The sequence below is a fragment of the Mytilus trossulus genome, chromosome 3, assembly GCF_036588685.1.
Source record: "Mytilus trossulus isolate FHL-02 chromosome 3, PNRI_Mtr1.1.1.hap1, whole genome shotgun sequence".
Taxonomy (NCBI): domain Eukaryota; kingdom Metazoa; phylum Mollusca; class Bivalvia; order Mytilida; family Mytilidae; genus Mytilus; species Mytilus trossulus.
In genome coordinates, this window is record NC_086375.1 from 41,297,570 (window position 1) to 41,324,321 (window position 26,752).

At 31.3% G+C, this 26,752-nt stretch overlaps 1 protein-coding gene across 2 annotated transcripts; it reads right to left on the bottom strand.

Annotated features, from left to right (window-relative positions):
* Window positions 1-722: 722 nt before the first annotated feature.
* Window positions 723-18,353, bottom strand: LOC134711490 (mucin-2-like). Of its 2 annotated transcripts, XM_063572108.1 has the most exons (12): window positions 18,204-18,353; window positions 15,713-15,830; window positions 15,003-15,139; window positions 12,152-12,239; window positions 10,153-10,280; window positions 7,955-8,045; window positions 6,366-6,538; window positions 5,295-5,435; window positions 3,722-3,904; window positions 2,919-3,089; window positions 2,219-2,434; window positions 723-886 (listed from the first exon to the last, which is right to left on the bottom strand). In XM_063572108.1, the coding sequence occupies exons 1-12, from the start codon at window positions 18,238-18,240 to the stop codon at window positions 822-824; spliced, it is 1,548 nt and encodes a 515-aa protein (XP_063428178.1). In that variant the 5' UTR covers window positions 18,241-18,353; the 3' UTR covers window positions 723-821. The 2 variants fall into 2 exon arrangements, with proteins under 2 accessions (XP_063428178.1, XP_063428179.1); XM_063572109.1 differs by lacking the exon at window positions 2,919-3,089.
* Between the last annotated feature and the right edge of the window lie 8,399 nt (window positions 18,354-26,752).

Consider the following 26,752-nt stretch of genomic DNA (forward strand, 5'->3'; position numbering starts at 1 on the left):
CTCTAAAAGATCTTTGGAATTTTTTAAGTATCCAAATTTAATTCATGATACCTCTAGAAAAAGCAGTTTCATAATACTAGTAACTTTGAAGCCCGTCTTTGATTGCTGATAAAATATTGTTAATAATTTAGAAAGAGGTTTCGTTGAGCACATGGAAGACCCAGCAATATACCGTTGTTTGTAAGGACACTTATGCAGTTTAGGTATCAAATACAGTGATGGAAGATCCAGTTCATCATCTTTGGTTGAAATTCCAAAGGAACATAGAACAGACCTTTGCTTATCCAGGATTTCCTCTTTGGTAAGTGTCGTGAGGGTTTATGTTGGGTTTCTAAGCGAATTGTCAATACCTAATTCGTTTATCAAGCAGTTAATGTAATGAGTTTTACATACAAAAACGATGTTGTTTGGGGCTTTATCTGCGGGGACAGCAACATATTTGTCATGAAAGTAGGATAAGCATTGAGGACCCAAAATTCCAAAAACGTTGTGCCAAATACTGGTAAGGTTATCTATGCTGTGACAAGAAAATCCTTAGTATTTCGGGTTATATATATTTAACATTTTTGTCCCCGATGATACGATACACGAAGCTAGTAGCTTCTTATTACCAAAATAAGAAAATGTGGTAAACATGTTTATGTAAAAACACATCTTATGGTTTTAACAACAAACAGTTGAAACACGTAACGTGTAGTTTCGTATATAGATTAAACAAACCGTTAAGAAAATATATTTATTTACAAACTAATTAAAAAAGATTAAACCAACAAAGTGTTAAATAAATCACAGACACAGGGACAAATAGAGACTATCAAAGACTAAAACAGTATAAAACTCAACAGTATGGTAATGCACAGTGAAGTTGGTCCTGTCTTCATTGCCCCTGAAATAAAAACAAAATATTCTAGTTATAAAAAAAGGCATCAATCAATAAAAAAACCCAAAAAAACCCATTCAGGACCGATTTAAATTTACTCGTTACTATTAAACGTTAGGTCAAAGCCAATTCATATTCATATTTCCCCCAGATTAAATTATCATAGATTTAGATGAAAAACAGCATCAATAGCGTGAGAAAAACATAAACGAGTAGCGAATGTTTGAAGAACATTTATCATAAAAAAAAATTCCCTTGAAAATAATTAAGATATAAATAAAGACATCCACTGACAGACACACTTCATGACTTTGTACAACTATAAACACTTTTCGAGGTCAACTTTGCCTGTAAATTTAGAAACAAAAATGAATAATTCAGAGAGAAGATGTCGTCATGATTATCTGAATGTATCATTAAAATTGCATAACATGTCGTGTTTTGTTGTTTCCTTTATGAAGTCTACCCATATAATGAGATAAATAACAATAACGAAGCAGATCTGCGACCAAAAAAGTACAGTTTCTCTATGACTACTTCACTTCAGTATATTTATAAAACAAACCCCACCGTAATGTATGATACTTTCTTAAAGAAAAATAACAAATATACAAATGTATATACATATTGTGTGCCCGAAGCGCACTTCTGTGCTTAACTTATTCAGTAACACCGAAACGTGAACATTTAAGAACCAGCCAGGGGTGAATACATACTTAGAAAAGGGACACAAGGGATCAAAAAAGAACATTTATTAAACAAAATAAAACAAAAACAATGCCTCTTATGTTTCACACGTATTGACAAGACTTATTGATATTGTTAATCTATGAAACTAACTGTTTACAAAGCATTTCTGTATTTGGCAAAACATTTTGGAGTTTTTGGCACTCAATGCTCTTCAGTTTCGTAATTTATTTCGGCTTTTAACTTTCTTGATTCGAGTACGATGATGAGTCTTTGTATGTCTGGCATAAAAAAAATAACAAGCCTGGAATCTTTGATGAGAGTATTTTTTTCTTATAATTTCTATGTGTAACCAATAAGAAAATCTATTATATATATCTTAATTAGATTTATTACTAAAAATAAATTGTAAAAAAAGTATATTTTAATAAATCTTCGTTACAATCATCTTGATATGTTATAGACATAGTATGATCCTGATGTATAAGACTTGCTAAGTTTTAATAAGTATTTGACATTAGTTGTTTTCGTTTCGCGCATCTATACTTGTATTCCTATGTAACTTTTCGATTCCAAATGTTTTATCGTAGAAAGAAATTGAAGAATCATAATTTTGAAATGACGTTTGGATCATTATAGTATTGATTTTACCAGAATATTGTTGATCTTTATTTGCAGATTTGGTACCCACAGACGATCTCTTGGTTGGTAATGGAGTTGGTAGTGAAGGAGTTGGGAATGCAGGAGTTGGTAATGGAGCTGGTAATGGATTAGTAGACTCTATTGAATTAGTATTATGATTAAGTGAGGCAGTAGTATCCATAGCTGTTATCTTGTCGTTTGTTATTGAGCTAATAGCTCCATCAACTGAAATAAACATGTTAATTATAGAGTTAAAATTAATTTACTGATTATTAGTAACTAACCGTAAACTGTTATCAATTATTAGTAAAAGTTATATTTATATTGTTCATAAATATCAAATGAGGATGCAAGACATGCAATGATATTTCATGCATGTAGCGCATGTTGGAAAATACTTAGTATTACTGGCAAAAGCGTTTTAATCAAGACCAAAAATTCACCACTATAAAAAAGTCATGCGCATAACAATTTTAGTATTTATTTAACCAACAGAAACAACATTTTGCATTTTTAACTGTTTTACTAAGATATAGCGTGATTGTTTGTGAGTGTTTTGTCTTGTCCTAATGTAATATTGTCTTGCAATATCCTTCCATGATTTTTTTTATGATTCCCTCTTTTTTAGGTTGCAGACTCGTAAGTTTTTGGATGTTAACAAAGAGCCTCTAACAAGTTCTGTAAAATAAAGAAGAATCAATTTGTGGACCTTTTCGAATAGCTTTGGTAAAATAACGTGTTGACTTTGTAGCCTCCACATACGATTTCCTGGTTGCTAAAGGATTAGTAGTCTCTGATGAAATAGTATTATGATATAGTAAGTCAGTAGTATCCACAGTTGTTATTTTGTCTTTTGTTATTGAGTTAGTAGCTTCATCAACTAAAATAAACAATACAGATAAATTATAGTTGAAATAAAAGAAACTCGAGCTCGTTAAAATATAAAAAATCATCTGAAATGTGAATACAGACGGTAAAATGTATTGTTTATTTATCTTTGTTGTGAAATGTTTAGTCTTGTGGTAATTTTTTTATGATACCCTTTCCCTTAATATACTTTTATTTGTAAATTTTATTAGCAAATAGTATACTAGTATTTGTATTGTATGTTAAATATTACAGACAAGATTGAGACATTCTATGATAATGATTAATTTGTGTTGCTCAATAATTGGCGGTTTTCTGTGCCACATTTTGTAATTTTTCTTTCTGAGCACTTAACGCATCCGTAGTTTTTGGTATGGTTCGTGTTACTCAGTCTATACTTTTATACGTTGTGTGTTGTACACTGTTGTCTGTCTCTATGTCGTACTTGAAACCCTTTTGGTATCGTCAGCCCCCTTGTTTTGAATTGTATGCAATGTATATAGCATGTGGGATAATTTTAATAATCCCGACAAGCAACGTTTTTTACAATGAGAGAGCAATTAACAATTATGGAAAATCATGCCAAAAAAAAGGCAATAGTAGTATGCCTCTATTCAAAAGTCATATCAATTTAAAGATTTTTACCAACAGAAGCAATATTTTGCTTTTTGATCGTGTAACTGACGGATGGCGTGACTGTTTTTACGTTTTGTGTTTTAATATCCGGAATTGTTGGCATTTTCAAAATGCGCTTCGTTGTGGAACGGACTTTGAATGTTGTGGACACCTCAATTGTTTTGTGAGTTGACAGAGATCTTCTGACAAGTTCTGAAAAAACAAAGAAGATGTGATGAAGTTATTCTTACTTATATGAGTGAAAAAACAGAAGTATCGTATATTGAATTTAGGTTCATATAATCAATAAACAAGATTACAAATAAATATAATGCAACAACATAATTACATTTGTTAGACTCATCAGTATAGAACCATGTTGAAGTATATATTGAAGTATGTTTAAGAAACGTATAATAAACTGAAAAATAAGCAATTATTTCAATCCAATTGAACCATTAAAATGATTATTTCTAATGTGAAAAATAATACTTTATTGCCTGCAGTTATAATAAAATTAACCTAACAACTTCGTACTTTATTTGGCATTTTTAACATTTTTGGATTCGTGCGTTACTGATGAGTCTTATGTAGACGAAACTCGCGTCTGGCATATATACAAAATGTAATCCTGGTATCTATTATGAGTTTATTCATATTGTTCACCAATGGTTAGAATATATGCTCTCGCTTTTAAGTAATTTACTTTCCAATGTGAAATTATGAAATCAGAACAACAGGTCACTGTTGTAATGAATCAAATATAAAGACAAAAGAGGGACGAAAGATACCAAAAGGGACAGTCAAACTCATAAATCTAAAACAAACTGACAACACCATGGCTAAAAATGAAAAAGAAAAACAGAAAAACAATAGTACACATGACAAAACATAGAAAACTAAAGAATAAATAACACGAACCCCACCAAAAACTAGGGGTGATCTCAGGTGCTCCGGAAGGGTCAGACAATTTATTATTAATGACTGATATGAGTTTAGGGCAATTATAGCGTCCATTATTTTTGATTTTTGATTTGATTTTGTCATACATTTTAATTGTTTTTACTTTCTACAAATTTATTTTATTATTCTGTTCTTTAACATTGGTTTGACTGTCTTTAATTGTATATTTTCATATCTTTGGTTTTGTTTTACATTCTGTAATTCAATAATTTCATTTTTAAAATTTTTATTTGGTTTTACTTGCTGCATTTTTTTAGATTCATTCCATAAATAATGTTTTAATCAAGGATAATTAAATTGATAAATAGTTTTGATGCCACTACTGGTGGACGTTTCGTCGCCGAGGGTATCACCAGCAGTAGTCATCACTTCGGTGATGACATGAATATCAATTATATGTTAATTTTATAAATTTCCTGTCACAAAACTTTGAATGTTTCGAAAAAGTAAGGATTTTATTATCCAAGGAATAGATTACCTAAGCTGTATTTGGCACAACGTTTTGGAATTTTGGGTCCTCAATGCTATTTAACTTTGTACTTAATTGGCGTTATAACTGTTTTTATCTGAGCGTCACTGATGAGTCTTATGTAGAAGAAACGCGCGTCTGGCGTATTAAATTGTAATGATAACAATATACCTTTATCATGAGTTGTCGTCCTTGTGATCTTTCCAGCATTTCCATCTGTTGTTCCTGTTGTAACACATTTTGTGACGCTACTTTGCCTTGTTGTACTGAATTGTTTTGGACTTGTTTTAGGAGGTCTAGTGGTCCTATGAACTAGTAATTCACATATTCTTATTTTTTGTATCATTTATGTAAGAAATAAAAATAAAAGTGAAATACCTCACGTATCAGACATCCTATATTGTTATTACCGTTAGTAAAAAAGTTAGTGGATGCAAATATAAAAAAGAAGATGTGGTATGATTGCTAATGAGACAACTCTCCACAAGAGACCAAAATGACACAGAAAGTCTCTCTAGATAATGCATTAAAATCCATGACAAATTGTTAGTTAAGTAAATTGTGTATTTATAACTGTATACATATACAGAAATGAGAAATGGTTAGTGCTGCGAGCTGTTTACAAGATGTACAATAAAGTATTTTTGTTATTATATATTTGAGTTCATTCTAGAAGAATATATATGGACAATATGAACAACTCTTTTTCGAGTGGTTATATATATCAACATTCATGTCTTATTTGTATAATATTTATTCAGGCATTGAATTCTCACCTTCAATGAACTTTATTCAGGATAGATCAAATTCAGATTTACAAATGACTTGTTTGTTGATAGAAGTACATGTATTCGTATTGTTCAAGCCGTCGTCGCCGTCGTTGCCGATGATGCCACTGCAGATATTGTGATGATGATGAAACTGATGATGACGATGATACTGATACTGATCATTTTGATAATGCTGATGATGCTGATGATGCTGACGTTGCTGATAATGATTTTGATGATTATGATGAAATTAGACATGTTTATTATACAAAAAACGTACACATAATGGAATGTAAATAGAAAAAAAATATTTCATAAAGCATGCAAAGTGGTGAAAGTACAAGCTGCAAAGGACTTTGAAACGTTTCACCAAGCATTGGGTTGTGCTTGGCCAAACAGAATTTATTTTGCTTAGCATAAATTAGTAAATGTAAAATAAGAATATCTAAATATTAATTTGTATGTTAATTACCTCTCGTAAGAGCGGCTGGTGTTGATATAACAATGGTGGAAGCCTTTGATGTGGAAGCTGGCTCGCATCTGGTTTGAGCTTCTGATAATGTTGGCTTGGAATAATATGCAACTTGTCTGAACTGGGGACAAGGCGATCCTTTCTCAATACAGCTTATATACTGCTTGTAGACGCTTAAATAATAATCATTAGTGTTGGGCAATAAGTCTTTACAAACCTTGATATCCAAAAGGATAAAAAAGCAGAAAAGTGACAAAACATCCATAATTGATTAATCCCGCTAACATGTTAAACCCCGCCACATTATATCTTTTGTTTTTGTGTTACATACTTGTTTTTCGTTCATTTTTCTATTTAAAATAAGGCCATTTGTTTTCTCCTTTGAATTGTTTTACATTGTTTACTCGGGGCCTTTTATAGCAGACTATGCGGTATGGGCTGAGTTAATTGATGAAGGCCGTACTGAGACCTAGATTTGTTAATGTCTGTGTTATTTTTGTCTCTTGTGGACAGTTGTTTCATTGACAATCATACCACATCTTCTTTTTTATAAGCATAGCTCAGTCAAATGATTTGTTTTCTTTTGCATCAAAATATTTACCAGTATATTGGAACTTAAAAATTTCATACTTATAATTTTACTTGATCATCAAGACGAACGCACGTCTGGAAAACATAATTTTAAGCCTGGTATCTATAAGGATGTTATTTATTTGACAACCACGTGATTCGTTTACACATGTGTCACACGTACGCTCGAAACAAATCAATAGATGCCACAAATCAATTAATAAGCTTAATTGGCTACTTTTTGAAGGCTCCTTCTGATCACACACTATGTTCCTTCGTATTCATTTATCAGTGGCATTCAAATGTATAGGAGTGACATTTCATCATAAAAGCAAACCCAGGATAACGCTTAGAACGCACACAAATAATTAAGTATTATTTCATCTGAACAAATGTTAAAGTCGACAAATAGACAGTTTGTGTCCAAACGACCAAAAATGCTCATATGTTACAGTTTATCACTATATCAAGCTGATGCCAATATACGAAGTAATTTTGTTCCGTAGTACATCAGAAAATTGTGACAAAATATTGGGTTAAACAACGGACATGTTAACGGACAAAAGAGTGTTGAGGTAAATGCAACTTAGTATCACTCCTATATAAAAGAGGGACGAAAGATACCAAAGGGACAGTCAAACTCGTAAATCTAAAACAAACTGACAACGCCATGGCTAAAAATGAAAAAGACAAACAGAAAAACAATAGTACACATGACACAACATAGAAAACTAAAGAATAAACAACACGAATATAATAGTATAAACAATATAATAGTGGGATGTTATTCATCTTAGCTTATTATATATGTATAGAGAGTGTGTAGTTTTTCAATTGCAACTTCAACTCTAAGATTGAAAATATTTACCCCAAAGACCGATGATATAAAGTGAAAATTCATTAGGAAGCATATACATACATACAATTAAGAAAGCATCTATTATTTAAGTTAAACCCTAATACTATTCGTCACTAAACGTTTGAATGGCATACAATAACGTTATCTATCTCAAGCTTACTTGCAGTCAGCAAAATCATTCCCGCTTGATGTCGTGAACTTACTGTTGCATGCGTCTATTATTTGTTTTGTCTTGTCAATTGACGAACAACCTGAAACAGTGAAAATAGACTTTGGGAATATGTATGTTTATTATGAAATTTTCTACGGTTATCACTATTTCACATGTTTCAACTAAAGGAACCTTAGAATGTTATCCAAATTATTTATAAACAAAATTAACGTGATTATGAACGGATAGACCTATTTGCAATTTCAAAATGTGATTCTTATCATTCTTCCGTTTAATGACAAGTTACATATTGGTTCGAATCTTACTTTTATTTTCATACTTTCAAATTATGATATTTTGTTTAGGATGAATCATATCTCGTTCTTTCCAATTTTCTGTGGAAAAACCTATTGATTTTGTTCTGATTAATATTTTTTCTTAGCTGTTTAGATGTTTCCCAAGATGTCGATTTGACGTTTTGTATATGATATCGAACAGTTTATGCGATTCAAAAACTGACCCTGTTTATCAAATACTTTTATTTGCAAGAGTTACCTCCCCGAACACTGTTTTCCTTGTGTTTGCTACTCTTTCATTATAACCTTTAAAGATAACAACAAATTATTTTACGGATTTGCTCGTTATATCCTCAGGATATTGAGATTAGTTTGTACCGAAGCGTTCCGGAGACCCCATATGAGAGTTATTTCCCCTTATGCATTGGTTATTGATGTGAATTTCTAACTAGTAACTGAACCATAAGTGATAGAGACCTAGAGTCTATTGATTTGAGGCCCTTGAAAAAAATAAAATTAGGTCAAGGTCAAATGTCAAAGTCATATTTTTCATTTTGGCTTATTTCCACTTCTTTTCACATCGACAATATATTTTTATGAAATTGTCCTCTGCGACATGTCGTAACTCATATATTTTGGTCGAAAGGGTACGTAGACAATTAATGGGTGTTCTTGCCCCTCTTATATTTAGAATATGCGTTAAGTGATATCACTCATTAACCATACATATCAAAGTCTAAGGGTCTTTCGATTTGAGGTCCTTGGTTTATCACCTTGAAATTGAGGTTATAGTATAATTGGACGTTCTAGATTTTGACCTTTGCTTTAAATTCATATTCATACATCATAAAGCCATATGACCTTGTGCTTTATGTAACAAGCCATATGTATTGAAAAGCAAACCGGATGTGACTTTGTGTAAACCAGAATAGTTTTGTTTTGACTGATTTCATACAAAAAATGTATAGAAACCATATCTGTTTGGAATCATCTAAGAATTACCTTTCATTTAACACTGGAAAGGACATTTGAATCGAATTTTAATATATTCATATCAAAATCAATTGAAAGAAGTGGAAATACCTTTAATTGTTCTCTGAACAATTGGTGTTTAATTTGTTTTGTTTTTGTTGTGTCGATCGTATTGGGTGCCTTTTTTTGTTTTTCATCTATACTGACATTTGACGTCTTAAAATTTGAATACTAGAAAGACCTTGATAAAGGAAATAAATAAATATTGATTGATGAACATATACCTGGCATGTTGTTTTAAGTATCTCTCAGTTTCTGGTTCTTTAATATTACCTGATATCCCTTTCAGTCTAATTGTTCTTAGACTATTTCTCGGTCTTTGATTGACAAGTTTGACAATACTTTATTCATTTTGATATCGTATGTCATTTAAAAGGGGGTCCTTCTAAGATAAAATATCGCAAAATTAAGACCCATATCATCATATATTTCAATTGATTTGAAGTTAACCCCCTCCACTGTTGTTGTTTGATATATGTCATGATGATAGTTTTCTTTAACGATCTAGTCATTGTCTTTTTTTTTCAAACTGTTTTTACATAATGTCATCGGAGTCTTTTATAGCTTACTAATCGGTATGAGTTTTGCTCATTTTATGAGGCCGTTCGGTAGCCTGCAATTGGTAGAATCGTTTCAATTTTATGGTTAAAAACTGTATTTACTATCCTTTAAATTAATAATAATATTGTTTTAATTCATTTATCTGTACATAACTGTATATTTTCCGTTTAGTTTTAATGTGTTTATAGTTGCTTCAATTATACTCTATGAGTAGTGCTTCACAATACGCGAAGCTGAAGGGAATTGAAGTGAACTGTCCTATACGTATGGTTGTCTCCAATTATACTAAATATGTATTTATGACTTATAGTTAGTTACCTGACTGGCAGATTGTTTGAACAATACGTTTTACATCACCAGACAATCCAGACAGGAATAACTCGTCTCGAAAGGAACATGTCTTTAGTTTCGTGTCCACACATGTTGTTTTTATATTGGTGTAATTACTAAAATTTTAATAAGTTCATTAAAGTTAATTTATTCTACATTATTGACACAAATATCTAAATATTTCGCATACCAAATTTAACTATTAATCACAGACATTCAGTACAACATAAAGTCATATACACTTATACTTTGCTTATACTATCTACATTTGTCATTGAGCCAATATTCATAATTAAGCTAATAAGATATAATTGATGTCGTATTCCTATTTGCTTACAATACTATAATTTAAGACAAAGTATCGGTAAGTTCGCTTTTCATTGCTAAATGTTTCAGACATTAACATTTACTCATTTAGTAACTTGTATGTGTGTTCGAAACAATAGAGTATCTAGTTTTGTCAAGGTTTCAAGGGTCTCTACTATTCCTCATTTACCTTGGCGTTAGATATTTTTTAATATAACTTATTATATATATTATAAATTATATCGTTTTATGCACCATTCTTTACATAATAAAAACAATATACCAAGTCATAAATATGACAGTTGTTTTAATTCATTTGATATTTTTAAGGTAGCTCAATACAAAGATGTTTTCACTCCCAATCAAACAACTTTAAACTGATGTAATTCTAAGATTTCCAAAAACATCAATAGAAAAAAATGTGTATCCAATTGAATTTAGTGGTCTCTTATGAATTAATGTTGCAAACTTCATTGAAGATTTATGAGAGAATGAAATGCAATAGAAAAAATCTAAGACACAGTTTTGGAGGTCAAAATGTGCTGTGCAAAAATCTATAAAAAAAAATGTGGGGTGCTATGAATAACAAAGAAGCTAAATTCATTCAAGTATAGACATCACAATATGGCAACTAATTACATAACAATTAATTATGTAATAATTATGTCATAATGAAATTATCACAATTTGAAAGATTAATTCTTATTCTTTCTTTTGGTGCCTCATTTATAAAATTTAAAGAAAGATGAGTGGAATTACATCAGTTTAAAGATGTCTGATTGGGATTGAAAAATCTTTGTATTGTGCTACCTTAAGAAGTTGATTTTGTAATTTGATAAGGGATCTTCCATTTAGATTTTTCTCTGAGTATTGTATTTTTTTTTATTTGACTTTTGACATGGGAATGAAAATAACCTTGATAACTACATCTTTTGATAAACTTGAAACGCTCGAAGAGCTTTTCTTGATAATTTCGCAAGGAACGACCAAACCCAAATAATTAAAAGCCATAGGTGTATAAATAGCTGATAACATGATGGTTTTTATCAAGATTTCATAGTAAAAATGTGAAAGTGGATATTGTGGTTAAATTAAACACTCTCAAGGTTTGGGCTCCTAAGTTTAAGTTTAAATGTTATTGTTAGTTGCTTTAAAAACTGGCAAATACAAAAAATGAATATCAAATATAACAGTATTAGATTATTTTTGATGTGGTATATTCTCGTTTATTTCAAAACACAATATTTAATCGCTGATCCCACCTAATGATTTATCTAATGATGCAACCATCATGCGCTCAGAGGCACATAGACATATAGTCACTGCTATGTAATATGGTAAGTGTATTAGAGCTTTCGAATGTTATTTTGATTGTTCTGGGCAATCTGACAGCATTTAATGTCAAACCATGCTGGATTTTATTGATGGGTTATGATTGCATTTACGATGACAATCTGCCTGCTTTTCTTTTTGCTAATATCTTAACTTATCATTTTCCCAGTTTTTTTTTATGAAAACTTAAAAACTTTAGTATTATATACAAAGACAGCAATTGAAAGATGTAAGAATGTGGCAAAGGTCTAAGCAGAATAATAACCAGGCATACGATTCTAAATATATTATACAGCACTATTTATCTGAGAGGGAAAGTTCCTTCAAAATACAATTCTAAATAACTTACCTACAGAATTGAGAATACCCCGATGTTTGTATGGTGTCATACTTTATCAAATCTTGACATATTTTTACATCGTCCATTGTTGGACAGTCTACAATAAACATTAATAAATTAGAAGTGAAACATTGTTTATTTTGTTGTAAAATGTTTTGTTATTCGCCGCCACATTGTAATTTCCCCAAGATACAAACAACTCTCAAACACTCAGCACCCTGAAAAAAGAAATATAACACAAAAATAAAAAAGGTTAAAAAACAAACCAGGAAAATTAGATATAAAGATAAATGACTAAATCGTTTGGTTTGACATTAATTTTCCTACTATAATGCTGTTTTTGATTTTGGTATTGACTGATGTAGTATGATATCCAATAAGACAACTCTTCACAGAAGAATAAATGACACAAATTAACAACTATATGTCACCGTACAGCTTTCAACAATGAACAAAGCACACACCGCATAGTCAGCTACAAAAGGGACCGAAACTACAAATGTTAAATTATTCAAACGTAAAAACTAACGGCCTTATTTATGTGAACGAAAAACAAATAAGTAACACAACAACAAACGACTACCACTGAATTACTTTCGTTTGCAATTTTATACAAAAATATTTAATCGCAAGATAAAGATGAGGATAAGATTTTTTAAGGCACGTCTAGTGGAATAGCTCCAGAAATATTCATGTATTTACACGGGTTTGACTTTCCAATTTCTGAGATCGAGCTTTCATATGTAGAACTATGAATAAATTGCTAGTTATTTAATTGTCACTGATTTGAGCTTTTTCTAATTTTTGAAAGCGTTGAACAATTAAACAAATTACAATATTGTACCTCATTTGTTATTTGAACCTTTATTGAAATTTGTCGCATGATTCTAGTACACATAACAGCAGATACCATAATGTATTAAAGGATTCATGAAACAAACATAAGTTAAGGGTAAAAGGTACCATGAACAAAAGATGAAGAGATACCAAAAACAAATAATTGTCATCCAACTATAACTCCATACAATATAAAACGATAAGATGAACATATACAATTGCTTCAATTATACGATTATGAATACTTTTCAAAAGTTATAAATCGATTGAGGGAAAACAAATCTGGGTTACAAACTAAAACCGAAGGAAACACATTAACTATTGAAGTTACACAACTGAACAACAGAAACACTGAAAAGCAATAAAAAAAAACCGCCAATATACATCGAAACGGAATAACAACTGTCGCATTCCTAACAATCTAAAAAAAACCAGTTTGTTTGCATTTGTTTTGAGTCAATTATTTCCATAGAAACTATGAAATTTAAACACAAGGTTTATGACCATAAAAGGAAAGATTGGGATTGATGTTGGGAGTTTTGGAATTAGGGGCCCAAAGGGTCATATAATCAGCAAATATCTATCAAGGAAAACAAAACTCTAGAAAATCGTTTCATTAGTGGAGGAGACAAATTTACTTCAAACGCATATTTTGCTGTTATATGCTTACACGGAAATAGAAAGTTCACCATGGAACAAAATTAAAAATGATCTTTAATGTAATTTTTTTTCTCAATCTACAATCCATATCAAAGTTCTTATTTAAGAGTTGGCGTGAATCAGATGTGGATGCTAACAAAAATCAAAAGATATTTTAAAGAACATATAATCGAAGTCTTTTTCAACTTGCAATATTATTCAGACATTTGACTTTTATATATTTTACACAAGTATTCCCCATTCCAAACTAAAAGACTTGGTCCTGCGTTGTTTAAAAAACATAAAGACAGGTATCCTTTCTTGGGGAGAAAAATCCTACTTTGTATAAAATTAATATGATTCTTACAACAAATCTGAAACTGACATTATCAAGATGCTTGATTTTTTTATTGCCAACATATTTGTTACATTTGGAGGCTGTGTTTTTCAACAAACAATCTGCATTCCCTTGGGGGAAAACTGCGCCCCTCTTCTTGCGTACGTGTTCCTTTATTTATATAAGGCTGACTTCATAAAGTAACTTTTGAGGAAGAAGTAAGCGGAATCCTTTAACTTTACTTTACTTTGTGAAGGCCCTAAGGTGGCCAACAGTTGTTAATTTCTGTGTCATTTGGTCTCTTGTGGAGAAGTGTCTCATTGCCAATCATACCACATCTTCTTTTTTTATTTTTACTTATTTTTGACATCTGAGTTTAAATGTTCCTCTGCTATCTTTATTCCCTCTTTTAAAGATGTAATTCGTTATATAAAGAAGGATAACTAATAGTTATCAAAGGTACCAGGATTATATGTTAGTACGCCAGACGCGCGTTTCGTCTACATAAGACTCATCAGTGACGCTCATATCAAAATTGTTATAAAGCCAAACAAGTACAAAATATCTTTAGTATCCTTTATTTCAAGTTCAATGAAAAATGTAAACAACGCTATACCAAACTTTGAATAAATCAATTTGAGACATTATTTATATCGTGAACGTGAATTAAAGAAAAATGCTATCTACCTTTCATTCTAACTCGGAAGCTCATGATTGTTCTACAAGATATTCATAGAAACAAACAAAGATGGAGAGTTGTCTCATTGGCACTCACACCACATCTTCCTATATCTATATAAAGGATGTATTCTGTGCGGAGAAGATCATAGTAACAAACCTAATGCCGACTATCTGTTGAATAACAGGTCCAACAAAAGTACAAATATGCGGTGATTTCATCAAACAAACATCTTATTGTTTTCAATGATAAATTTTTTCTTCGCATCAATCAATATTTTATTATTTGATATATAATCAACAATATCATATGAGATTTTGATTTAGAATATTTTCATGTTTACATAACTCAAATGGACTATAACAAACCTTGAAGACATTTGTTTCGAGCTGTGATTTTTAAAGTTTTATATGCAGAATACTCGGGTTCATGTCCACCAAACAAACACTTTACTACAGCGTTATTTTCACACTTTTGTAATTTACTCCGCCTGCCTACTATGTTCCTGTAAAAGAATTACTAAGTATATCCATAAATAAGTTATTTGTATAGTAGTATATATTTATAAAATCAGTACCCTTTTTCGTCGAGGAAAATTGATAAGGATAATGAGTAAATAAAATATGCGCTAGTCTCCAACATTAGTACTACGGATACGCACGAGGTTCTCGAATGAAAGGTCGAAATTTAAAGAAAAATAATTGAGTTTCGGTTAATGGTTTAGGTAAACGTTTTACCAACTTGTGAATGCTTCTTAGTAACTTATTAATCCATTTTTGTATGAACTAAATGCCTAATCCCCCTTCATGTATATATATATATATATATATATATATATATATCTGTTTCAAGCCATGATTCTCATTAGTGTTTGTTGTTAGTTGCATCCGATTGTCTTTTGACATTGTTCTAAGTGTCGATATGTGTTTTTGAAGACTGTTTGTTGACATTTGATTACTTCGTAGTTGGGGGTTGGTATGTCGTTGAATGAAATCCGATATATCAATATAATTTAAAAGCATATTTTTTCAGAATACATGTCTCGATGTGCAAAAAGCTCATTTTAAGATAAACTCACAGGCAAAGTGGAATCATAACTGCAATATCATTGTTCTCACGTGTGACATTGAAAAATTCTTCCAATTGATGTGTACAGCTATCTAAATGCGAACAAGTGTCAATTCCAGTAAGTGAATCTGAAATAATATTCAATAAAAATGTACAGGGTGAAATAGACATTATTATTTCTTTTAATTGATTGAAGCCATTCCAATTGATATTTTATAGAGTGTCTTTCTATGTTGTGATGTTACACTATTGTTTCAGATGAAGGTGAATGCTTGGTACCAATAAAACCTGCTATTGTTTGCACTTGTCCTAAGGCAGGAATCTGATGTTCAGTAGACGTCGTTTATTGATGTGGTTCATACGTGTTTCTCTTTTCTCTCTGTTTTTTATATAGATAGGCTCTTTATATCTTGCTGTTCGGTGTGAGTCAAGGCTCCGTGTTGAAAACTTTACCTTGTTCTATAATGGTTTACTTTTATAAATTGAGACTTTGATGGAGAGTTATCTCATTGGCACTCATACCACATCTTCCTTTATCTGTTATATCTTGTAGGGCACAACTTGACAAAACAAATAATTAACCATATCACTGGTGGTCTTAACATTAGCATGTTTGTTGTTGATAGCATATAGAGAAACATATCCAGTGTCTAATCAGGTAATGTTATTAGTCACGTTGACAGGGCATCACAGGGAATATACCCTGTGTGAACAATAGCGATACCATTCAGGGAATTATTCATTGGGGGTACTCGAGTATGGTTTAACTGTTAGTTTGGGCTTCATGTTGGATATTTCCTCAAATACCCTGTCTGGTCTGTGTATCCTCTTCTCATAACTACACAGGGGGTTTAAAACAGTGACAGGAAATATGAGCTCATATCCCATGTGAAGATCTTGAAAAACATATCTGTTTTTGACGAATTAATAAGATGTATTCATTCATATCGAAAATATACTTGTGCAGAGTTGTCGCATTGGCAATCATACCACATCTTTTTTTTTATATTGACATGTATTTTTTAGTTTTTGAATTAACACATGATCCAAATCTCTAAATTTCACAATAAGATATTTAAGTTTACGATGACAAATTACCAAAATCAAACGAAATATTTTACACTTTCTATACTGCAGAAAAATAAAACCTAACTTTAACAGACAATGGAAAGGCGGGAAGGGGATATGAAACGAATAATGATATTTCCTAGATTTAAATAAAAAAAAACACAAAAAAAAATTCGGCAAACATATTATGAGTTTCCTGATTTATAACAAGGACATAGACACATATCTAGACTAAACTTGGGTTGTTTTACCATTCACCCATTACCTTTTTCAATTGTTATCAGGAAACAAACAAAACAGAAACATGAGAAAAAAATGAACATCTAAAGTCACTTATATTTCTTTCATCAAAATGAAATGCAAGAAGACCATAATGCTTCAGTAAATCGACGGCATATATTTGATTATATGATAGTAACTGTTATGTACTGCAGTCGAAGGTTTTAAAAGTATAGTCAAATCCTTACTGTAAGATTTCATCCTGCCTTTTCAACAGAAAATACCTTTTCAAGTCAGTAATATGACAGTTATTTTCTACTCGTTTCGTTGGTTTACTACGTTCAATTTTGTCAGTGTTTGTGAGACTCCCTTGTTGAATTTATCTTGGAGTTTGGTATTGTTGTGATATTTTTCTTTCTTTACATTAATTTTTATTCTTCTTTTGATGTTGTTGTACACATAATAAGTTCCGTTGCTCTCATGTTTGTTCGCACACATAGACTAATGTGTCGTTATATTGTCGGTATCGCGCGTATGGCGTATTTAATTATAAGCCTGTTACCTTGATAACTATTTATACCACCGGGTCAATGCCACTGCTGGTGGACGTTTCGTCCCCGAGGGTATCTACGGCCCAGTACTCAGCACTTCGGTGTTGACATGAATATCAGTTATATTGTCATTTTTTTTTAAATTTCTTGTTTATAAAATTAATGAAATTTTCGACAAACTAAGGATTTTCTTATCCCAGACACATATTACCTCAGTCGTATTTGCATAACGTTTTGGAATTTTGGGTCCTCAATGCTTTTCAATTTTGAACTTGTTTGGCTTTATAACTATTTTGATTTGAGCGCCACTGATGAGTCATATTTTTAGGCGAAACGCGCGTCTGGCGTATTACATTATGAGCCTGGTACCTTTGATAACTAATTATATCCAAATTTGTATTGTAAATACCTGTAATCTAACCACTTTGAATTATTCTTTATAAAAAGAGTTGAGTCAGCCAATGGGGATATTTAAATTTTGGGTAGAATTATAGAGTTTTATAACATTGAATATTTATACAATAAACTGTACAAATATAGCAAACATCAATTTCCTAGTTAATTCCGCAAATTGCAGTTGATTTATACTAACAGTTGTTTAAACCTTTCAATGTTTTACAAACCATCTTTTATGTTAATTAGTAAATACTAAAATATACTTACACAATATCAGAGAACATATAATTATAAATGGAGCCATCTTTCACAATTGAATATATTTTGATTAAGTAATTAGCTGAAAAATCACATGTACAACACGTTTCCGTCCTCATATGCTGTTATATGAATTAACGGAAACTGATCACTTTAGGAGATAAAAAAACCCTGTACAATCGTGTGAAAGGGTCATTACGGTTAAATCCATCATACACTTGAAGAAGATACAAGTAGTTGTCTGTTGATTTAAAATTAATTAATCTATCTCGCTATATGTTATATAAATGAATATTGTATTTCTATGATGGTATTGAGATCCTAGTCTTAAAATGTATGCAACTAGATATAGGTAATACATCTCATTTCTAAGAAGTAAGTTTATATAATTGACATTAAAAAAAGTTTGAAATTGAATACATTCTATAAAAAACATTTTTTTTTATAATAATGAACTCTTAATATTACAATGTTCTGGATTCAACTTCAACAAGAAGGCCCAAATCCTCACTTTTGAAACGACATATATACTGTAATTTATATCACGAATAAAATTAAACAGTATAATAGTTGTAATTGTTTTTCATAACAGTAATCAGTACTTTACTCAGCTTGCTAAATCTTAATATATAAGGGCAATGTCAGAAAGTATCAAATATTGTAATGATGTTTAACCGATATAACAAGGGCGAGGTATAGGGTAAAAGTTCGTGTCAAATTATCTCTTTAAAAATGAAATATTTTCAGACAATTATATCAATAAAAGTCTTTACACAACACAATTCTTTTTCTTCCATGATTTTGACGGATAATATAGGAATCTGATGTACAGTGGTTGTCGTTTGTTTATGTAATTTATACGTGTTTCTCGTTTCTCGTTTTTTATATAGATAAGACCATTGGTTTTCCCGTTTGAATGGTTTTACACTAGTAATTTTGAGGCCCTTTATAGCTTGTCGTTCGGTGTGAGCCAAGGGTCCGTCTTGAAGGCCGTTCATTGACCTATAATGGTTTACTTTTATAAATTGTTATTTGGACGGAGAGTTGTCTCATTGGCACTCATACCACATCTTCCTATATCTATTGTGTACAGTATCACTTTATACGTAATACAGGAAATGAAGGGGAAATAAAATTGTAATATAGTGTTCCTTATTGTTTAATCTGATGGATTAGTTTCCTGTGACAAGATCATGTACATATGCACACTTAACTAACAAAAGTAGTCTGTGGTATCTGCTTGAGCATAACTGATGAGACGAATGTACACGGAAAGGTCACGCCACCGAAATTATCAAAGTCTGGGGCCAATTTCCAATTTATATATATTTTACATTAGGTCTATTGTTAATGAAATGCATCTATCTGTATAAGAACGCATCAGACAACAATATGGAACGCGGGACTCACTATAATATAGATAATCACAGTTTATTATCAATTCATTGTTATCGTTCTGTTTAAATTCATGCGATTATTCCAATTCCAATCTTTTCATTTCCTTGATTTTATGTCTTTTAAATCGGTAAATATATGAGTTTTTAAGTGTTTTCAATTTTTTTTCTTTCTACACAACGTATCTTCTGCCTCGGATTTGAGAACAAGCAATCAACCTGTAATATATTAATTCATATTTCTCCGTTGCTTTCCTCTTACAGTTGATGTGTTTCCTTCGATGTTAGTTTGTTACCCGGATTTATTCGCTTATTCAATTTATGACTATTACATAGCGGTATACTGCCTTTATGGATCATTATGTAAAAAAGGAGTTTCATAACGTAGTAGTTAAACGAGCAAAGTATTCAACAAAATGGTTTCCAACCAGGAGAAAATAATTAAAACTACCTTGCATTTGCATGACAGACAGATCGTCCTCATCCCCTTTCACAATGGATAGTAATTGCAGCTTACCTTTCAATACACTTACAAATGTAACATGATAAGAACAGAATATCGCTTTGAATACTTGGAATCAGTGAAAAAACAACATTAAAACGGTTCTCAGTATTGTACCTTGTTATACTTATAAGAGTAAATGATTCTACATTTTAAGTTTTTATGGTGAATAATGTTTTTCTTCCATTCATAGAAAACTATAAATATATTGTATTGTTAATGCTGTAAAGTGATATAATATTTCGTATATAATTAGGCCATCAGTATCATATTCTTGTCCTTGGTAAATGTACTTTGCAGTTGTTTTGTTTAATGACGCACTTGATAAATGTTTCGATCAATTTATTACCTTAGCACAGGTAACATATTTTCATATGCAGTTTGAAATGGAAAAAAAACGGTGCTCTATTCATTTGCATTTTTTTCAAATGAAAATGTTGACTGATATAACCTACGCAGATTTAGAATAGTGCGGGGTATATCATAATCACAATTATCATGTTCTGAATATCAATTAAACTTCCCCCTGCTAGGTTCTATCCATTTCGCCATCGTGTTATAGTGTAATGGTCATTTTTAGTATTTTTCATGGATATGTATTTTGACTATATGTACTTTTGTTTTGTTTATTGTTTGTAACCAATTTTTACCAAACGTCAAAGGAGTTTGCTCTTTATCCTGGATAATTTTCGAAATGAAATACTTATTATCTTTGAAAGTATCAACAGAAATGATAAGCACCCATCCCTAGAAAAAGTGCAACCCTTGGATTAAAAATCAAGTTATCCAATTGTAGTCTTATACTCATATGCGGTTTAGCTTAGCGAAAGGTAGTGCGACGTAATCAGTCAAACAAACTTTATCAGATTAACTCTCTAAAGAACGATCGTTTCCATTGGTCAATTCAAACCTTCGACCTCATACCTTCGAAAATAGAATACTATAACGTTGAATAGACTGGTTAATATTCACGTATGTGGTCAAGGTCGTTTAAAGCTTCCATCGACGTATTTTCATACATGATTCCAATCACAATTCTAGCTTTTATAAATGTGCATGTGAAATTCATTGGTTTTATAGTTTTCTGCAATTGGTAGTAAAGTTTAAACTTTAAAATCTTAACCGTTTTCACATTTAAATATCTATAATACTAAAATTACGAGGTCCAATTTGTCAGCCGTCATCACGTAAAAACGACGAATCACAGAATTCAACTTTATATATAACTAATTAGTACAAAGGTGTAGATCAAAAATTACACCACTCGAGGCCCTTTTGTTTTCCACGTAATTAATATTGCCAATAATTAAGAAGTTCCGGGTCGAGTCCGATACTGATACCAATAGTATATTGACCTGTTACCTATTACCTTATCTGTACGTTCCGCATCTGACAGGCGCACCACCAAACGGTGTATTCAGGATTAATATGCTATATACACGGGTCATAACCACCAGGTTGACACTACTGAATTGTCAAATTGTTACCTATTGTAGTATTTTAATCAGTAAGACTTACTAAGATAACAATACGAATACTAAAAATATGGACTAAAAATAAGGCGTATAGGAACAGTTTTCAATTTGTTAGTGGGCATGACGTAAAACAGCGAATCAAAGAATTCAATTTATTTTAAAATTTATATAGGACAATGCTGTTGATTAAAAAAAAACTCCATTCCAGGACCTTTTGTTTTCCAAATAATTGATAATACCAATAATTGATAAGTTCCAGTTCGACGGGTTCAAACAGAAAGACTTGAAAGCAGAGAAAAACTGTGTATCTTATAATCGGCATGATTTTATCAGATGACAATACTAATACTAAAATAAGGCTTGCGCATAGTTATATACTTTAATTCAGTCACGGACCCATGATATCACGGGTGTGTTCTAGTTCAATTTAAATGTCTCCTCTAGATCAAGGGACGACATCAAAAGTTCAATGTAGGATAAAAAAAAACTCAATTGGAAACCGTACTTTACTACAAACACTTCATATTCTTTTCCAAGTTTTATGTATTCGACATAGGATAGCGATTTTTTTTCTGATTCCGTTTACAACGAAGAAAAAAATCCCGAACTTGTAAGTTAATTCATAACATGTAACCAACCATGCTTTGTTAAGAAAAAACGGAGATGGCCAATCATGGCACAGGGGATGATTAAATGTAGTTTATAAACTCCAACGATATATACTAGTATACTTCACTGAACTAGTATATATTTGTTTAGGGGCCAGCTGAAGGACTCCTCCGGGTGCGGGAATTTTTCGCTACATTGAAGACCTGTTGGTGTCCTTCTGTTGTTTTTTTTTCTTTGTTGTCTTTTTGACACATTCCCCATTTCCATTCTCAATTTTATTCATTAGGTTTTGCTATCCTCGGTTGAAAAACGAACGTAAATTAGATATTGTAAATATTTATAGACCGTTTTCCCGTTTAGATGGTTTTACACTAGTAATTTTGGGGACCTTTACAGCTTGTTGTTCAATGGCTCCGTGTTGAAGGCCGTACATTGACCTATGATGGTTTACTTTTATAAATTGTTATTTGGATGTGGACTTGTCTCATTGGCACTCACACTACATCTTCCTATGTCTATGTAAATAGAAACAGACAGTTTTTCAAAAAAGTGTTTATTCATTAAATCATTTAAATGTATCTATAAAAAGGTGAGTTTCTTCTTGTACATGTATTTAGTCATCCTTAATTTCTTGATATTTTGTTTATCAGTTTATCATACACGTTTCGTTTTGTATTTCATTTTAAATACGAATACATACTACATATACTCTAACGGATAGTTCAACAATGTTATGCAGCTCTATTCTTACAGTATAAAATTGAAAGATAAATGTTCATCCATTTAAAATCGAAAACAGTACATTTATATTTAAAAAAAAGAAGATGTGGTATGATTGCCAATGAGACAACTCTCCACAAGAGACACAGAAATTAACAACTATATGTCACCGTACGGCTTTCAATAATGAGCAACGGCCATACTGGCTGCATAGTCAGCTATGAAAGGCCCTGAATTCAAACAAGAAAATTGTTCCTTATAAACTACGATTTCTCACAAGTATTAATTTATTATTTAGTTCCACACATGCATAAGAAATAATCTTCGACTATGTAACATTTCAATTTATTACAACAACCTGCCTTCACTGAATTCATTCAGGTGCACCAATGATACAATTGAAAGTTATTTTGTTTCAACTTTTTGGGGACAATTTCCTCCGTTTATGGTACGCTTATAGCTACATTTTTGTACTGTGTGTACGTTTTATAGCATGAAAATAATAAAAGAGGAATGTCAGTGCAACCCCTGATTAATTATTGTAATGGATCAGTATTATGCGATACTTATTATAAGTGACTACGACATTGTTAGGATTATAACCTATCGTCAGTATGAAAGAAATTAAAAGTGGTTCATATATTCATCCGTATAAAAGCGGCACATGTATTTTATTTTATCCTTATATTTTTCATCATGCCGGGTACAAGATAATTGAGTTGCTGCATGAAATTCGACCCCACTATTTGAAGTAAACGAAACATCTATTTATTTCTTTTGACCAAAGGTTTGTAAACTATACAGATCATTGTTTTTACGTTCGTAGTCACATAGTAAATTCCATTGTCGGTCACCTGTGTCAATTCACGTGCACACTGACTACATTGTTGTTGTATTTAAATCTTTCGGCCAATGAAATGAGACGTAACAAGTTGTTTGTTTGTGATACGCCAGAATGTAATCAATGAACTATCAAACGCCAAAGTCGACTGCATTTCAGTATATTTTCGACTAATGAGGTTGAATATTCCACTGGTATTTTTCGCCTCTCTTTTATATTAGTTACTAAAGACCCTTATAATTATTTGAATGCGTTTTCAAGTTGTCACCATTTGAAAATCTTTTTTAACATTTTTCCATAGACCTATATATCCCCATGTTCTACTTTTAGTCATTGATGCCATGTTGATTGTAGAACATGGTCATTGAATATTTTTTATATCAAGATATCCACCTGAAAATTGTGGCTATACTCAATTCTACTTGTCCAAATACTTTTACAAAAAAGTGTTAAAAAAATACTATAAACTCGTTAAGATGTCAATATAGGGTCACTTGACCCTTTTGAGAGCTAAAAATGACATTTATTTTTTTGCATAAACTAAAATTCTTAGTTGAATTATACTTAAAGACATTGCTTTTTTATCTGATTTCTGTTTTTGTTGCCAGCAAGAAAGTCACAAAAAACTAATGGGAAAAGTAATTGTAAACAATGTCACAGGAACAAAAACAAAATAATGAAAGTAGCCATAGATGACAGTTTTCGAAGCATACCCCGAAAAAGGTCATACTATACATGTATGCTATATTTATCAAATAGGCGTATGAATGAACAAAACAAAGGAATACAATTAATTAAAAGGTAGATGTTTATTGCATATCTGAAAAAATCATATAACAACATATCTTATTTTTTTTTTTAATAATTCAATGGGCATATACATGTAATATAAATGATATTCATGCATAGTCAGATAATATGTATATATTTAAGGCTAGCTCAGAAATAGACGATTAAAAATCAAACTGTGATGAACTTAAAAACAGTAATATTGATTATGCTACAAACATTGTTCTTATACTTGTCCAGAAAAAAGTAAAATCACAAAAATACTGAACTTAGAGGAAAATCAATTCGGAAAGTCCATAATCACATGGCAAAATCAAATAACAAAACGCATCAAAAACGAATGGACAAGAAGTGTCATATTCCTGATTTCGTACAGGCATTTTCAAATGTAGAAAACGGTGGATTGAACCTGGTTTTATAGCGCTAACCCTCTCACTTTAATGACAGTCTCATCAAATTGTTTGGGAGATTTTATATTTTTGAACACATTTTCTTGTTTATCTGGTACTTGTATTCCTGAAGTTTTTGTTACTTCAGAGCCAATGTCTTTAAAAAATTTAATTAACAGTATATGTTCCTCACAATTATATTTATGTTGATTAGATAACTTTAGATATCAGCAGGTTATGAAAATGGTAACATCACAGTTGGTCTTCTACCACTGTAATCTACTCACAGGTCGTAAGTTGTTTAACACTACCGTCTCTTTTAAACAACTATAGTTTTCTGTTCAGTCTATGCTTGATAAATTGTATATGTTTTGAAACAATAACTATTTAATAAGTAAAAGGTTTTTTTAAAAATTAATAATGGATACTTAAAAGTTTAATTTATTTAACGTTTAATCAAATGTGCTTTGCTCTCACAAAAGTCATGTTTGAGCCGTTACTCGTTGCGCCAAACCTTAGTCAGGATCCTATTGCCTTTGTCAGTCTTTGGGGTTTTTTTTCTTTCATATTTTGGTTCATATTCATGTTTTAGAGTGAACACTGGCGTCTGCTTTCCTGAACTAGCAAACAAAACAAAAATAATTTACGTATGCCAGAAGCATGAAAAAGTGAACATCCAAATTTGAATTATAAATAAGACACAACACATCATAAGGAACATTTCTTAATTACTTTCAAGTAAGAGAGACTACAACTTCTAAGTCTAATCATACTGCCTTTGTTGTCCTGTAGAATATCTTCTATTTAAACTGGTTCGTCCTTTTATAGGGACTTGTTACTGTGCTCGGAAACGTATTTTCGGTAATTGTCAGCACCGATAACTCAATTTCAAATCGCCCTTTCCTCATAACACAATTCATTTTATAGACACTTGGGGTTAAAAGCTAAATGGCCTGTGACAACAGACAATATTGGTCTTTTGACGTTTACCTGTGAAGGAATTTGAGGAATATTGCTTGATTCTGATCTATATATTTAGAGGTAATTAAGATAAGTATTACACGTTGAAGTAATTTTGTCCTTAAATAACATAAGATTACTTATAACAACTGTCACCCATCTCAAAAAAACATATACATTGTCGTGTCTATGATGCAAACATCTACTTGCAAAAGCAAAAGAAGAAAAAAGTTGACCACCTTTACAATCGGCAAGAATTTAAGTTTAATTTCAAGCGACTCGTGCTTTAATTCACTTTGTTGAGGTTGACTATCATTATCGAAAACATTTATATTAAATATAATCATCTGCTCGGGAGTCACATTAATTAGACCATCTATGATGGTCAAACGTAAAGTATACTTTACGCTGACTATCTATTATGATCAACCGATAAACTGATTAACTATCAATGTGGTTTCCGCGTTTCAACACGTTTATAAGTGTATTTTACAGTTGTGTAGTCGAATTATAAATAGGCTGCGTCGCATAGAAATCGACCTTATTCAAATGCATATCAAATACATCTGTTATCCTCTAAAGGTTGAAGAAAATCTCAAGGAGAAGTCTGTAACTGTTTGAAATTTGATATTTTAAAAGAACTCTACAAAAAAGACCAACAGTCATCTTTTAATTTTGTAATTTGAATGTACCAAAATCGTTCAAAGTCTTATAGATCTACATGTAAACGTACACTTGCATAAGTTCGAGTTCTATCCGATACAGCTCAAATGTCAAATGCAAGCCCGAAACAGCAATTTTGAAAGATTATGTTGAATTTTGAGTATCTTACAAATAAACGAACGATAATGACATTCCTTGCCAATAGAATCACAATAT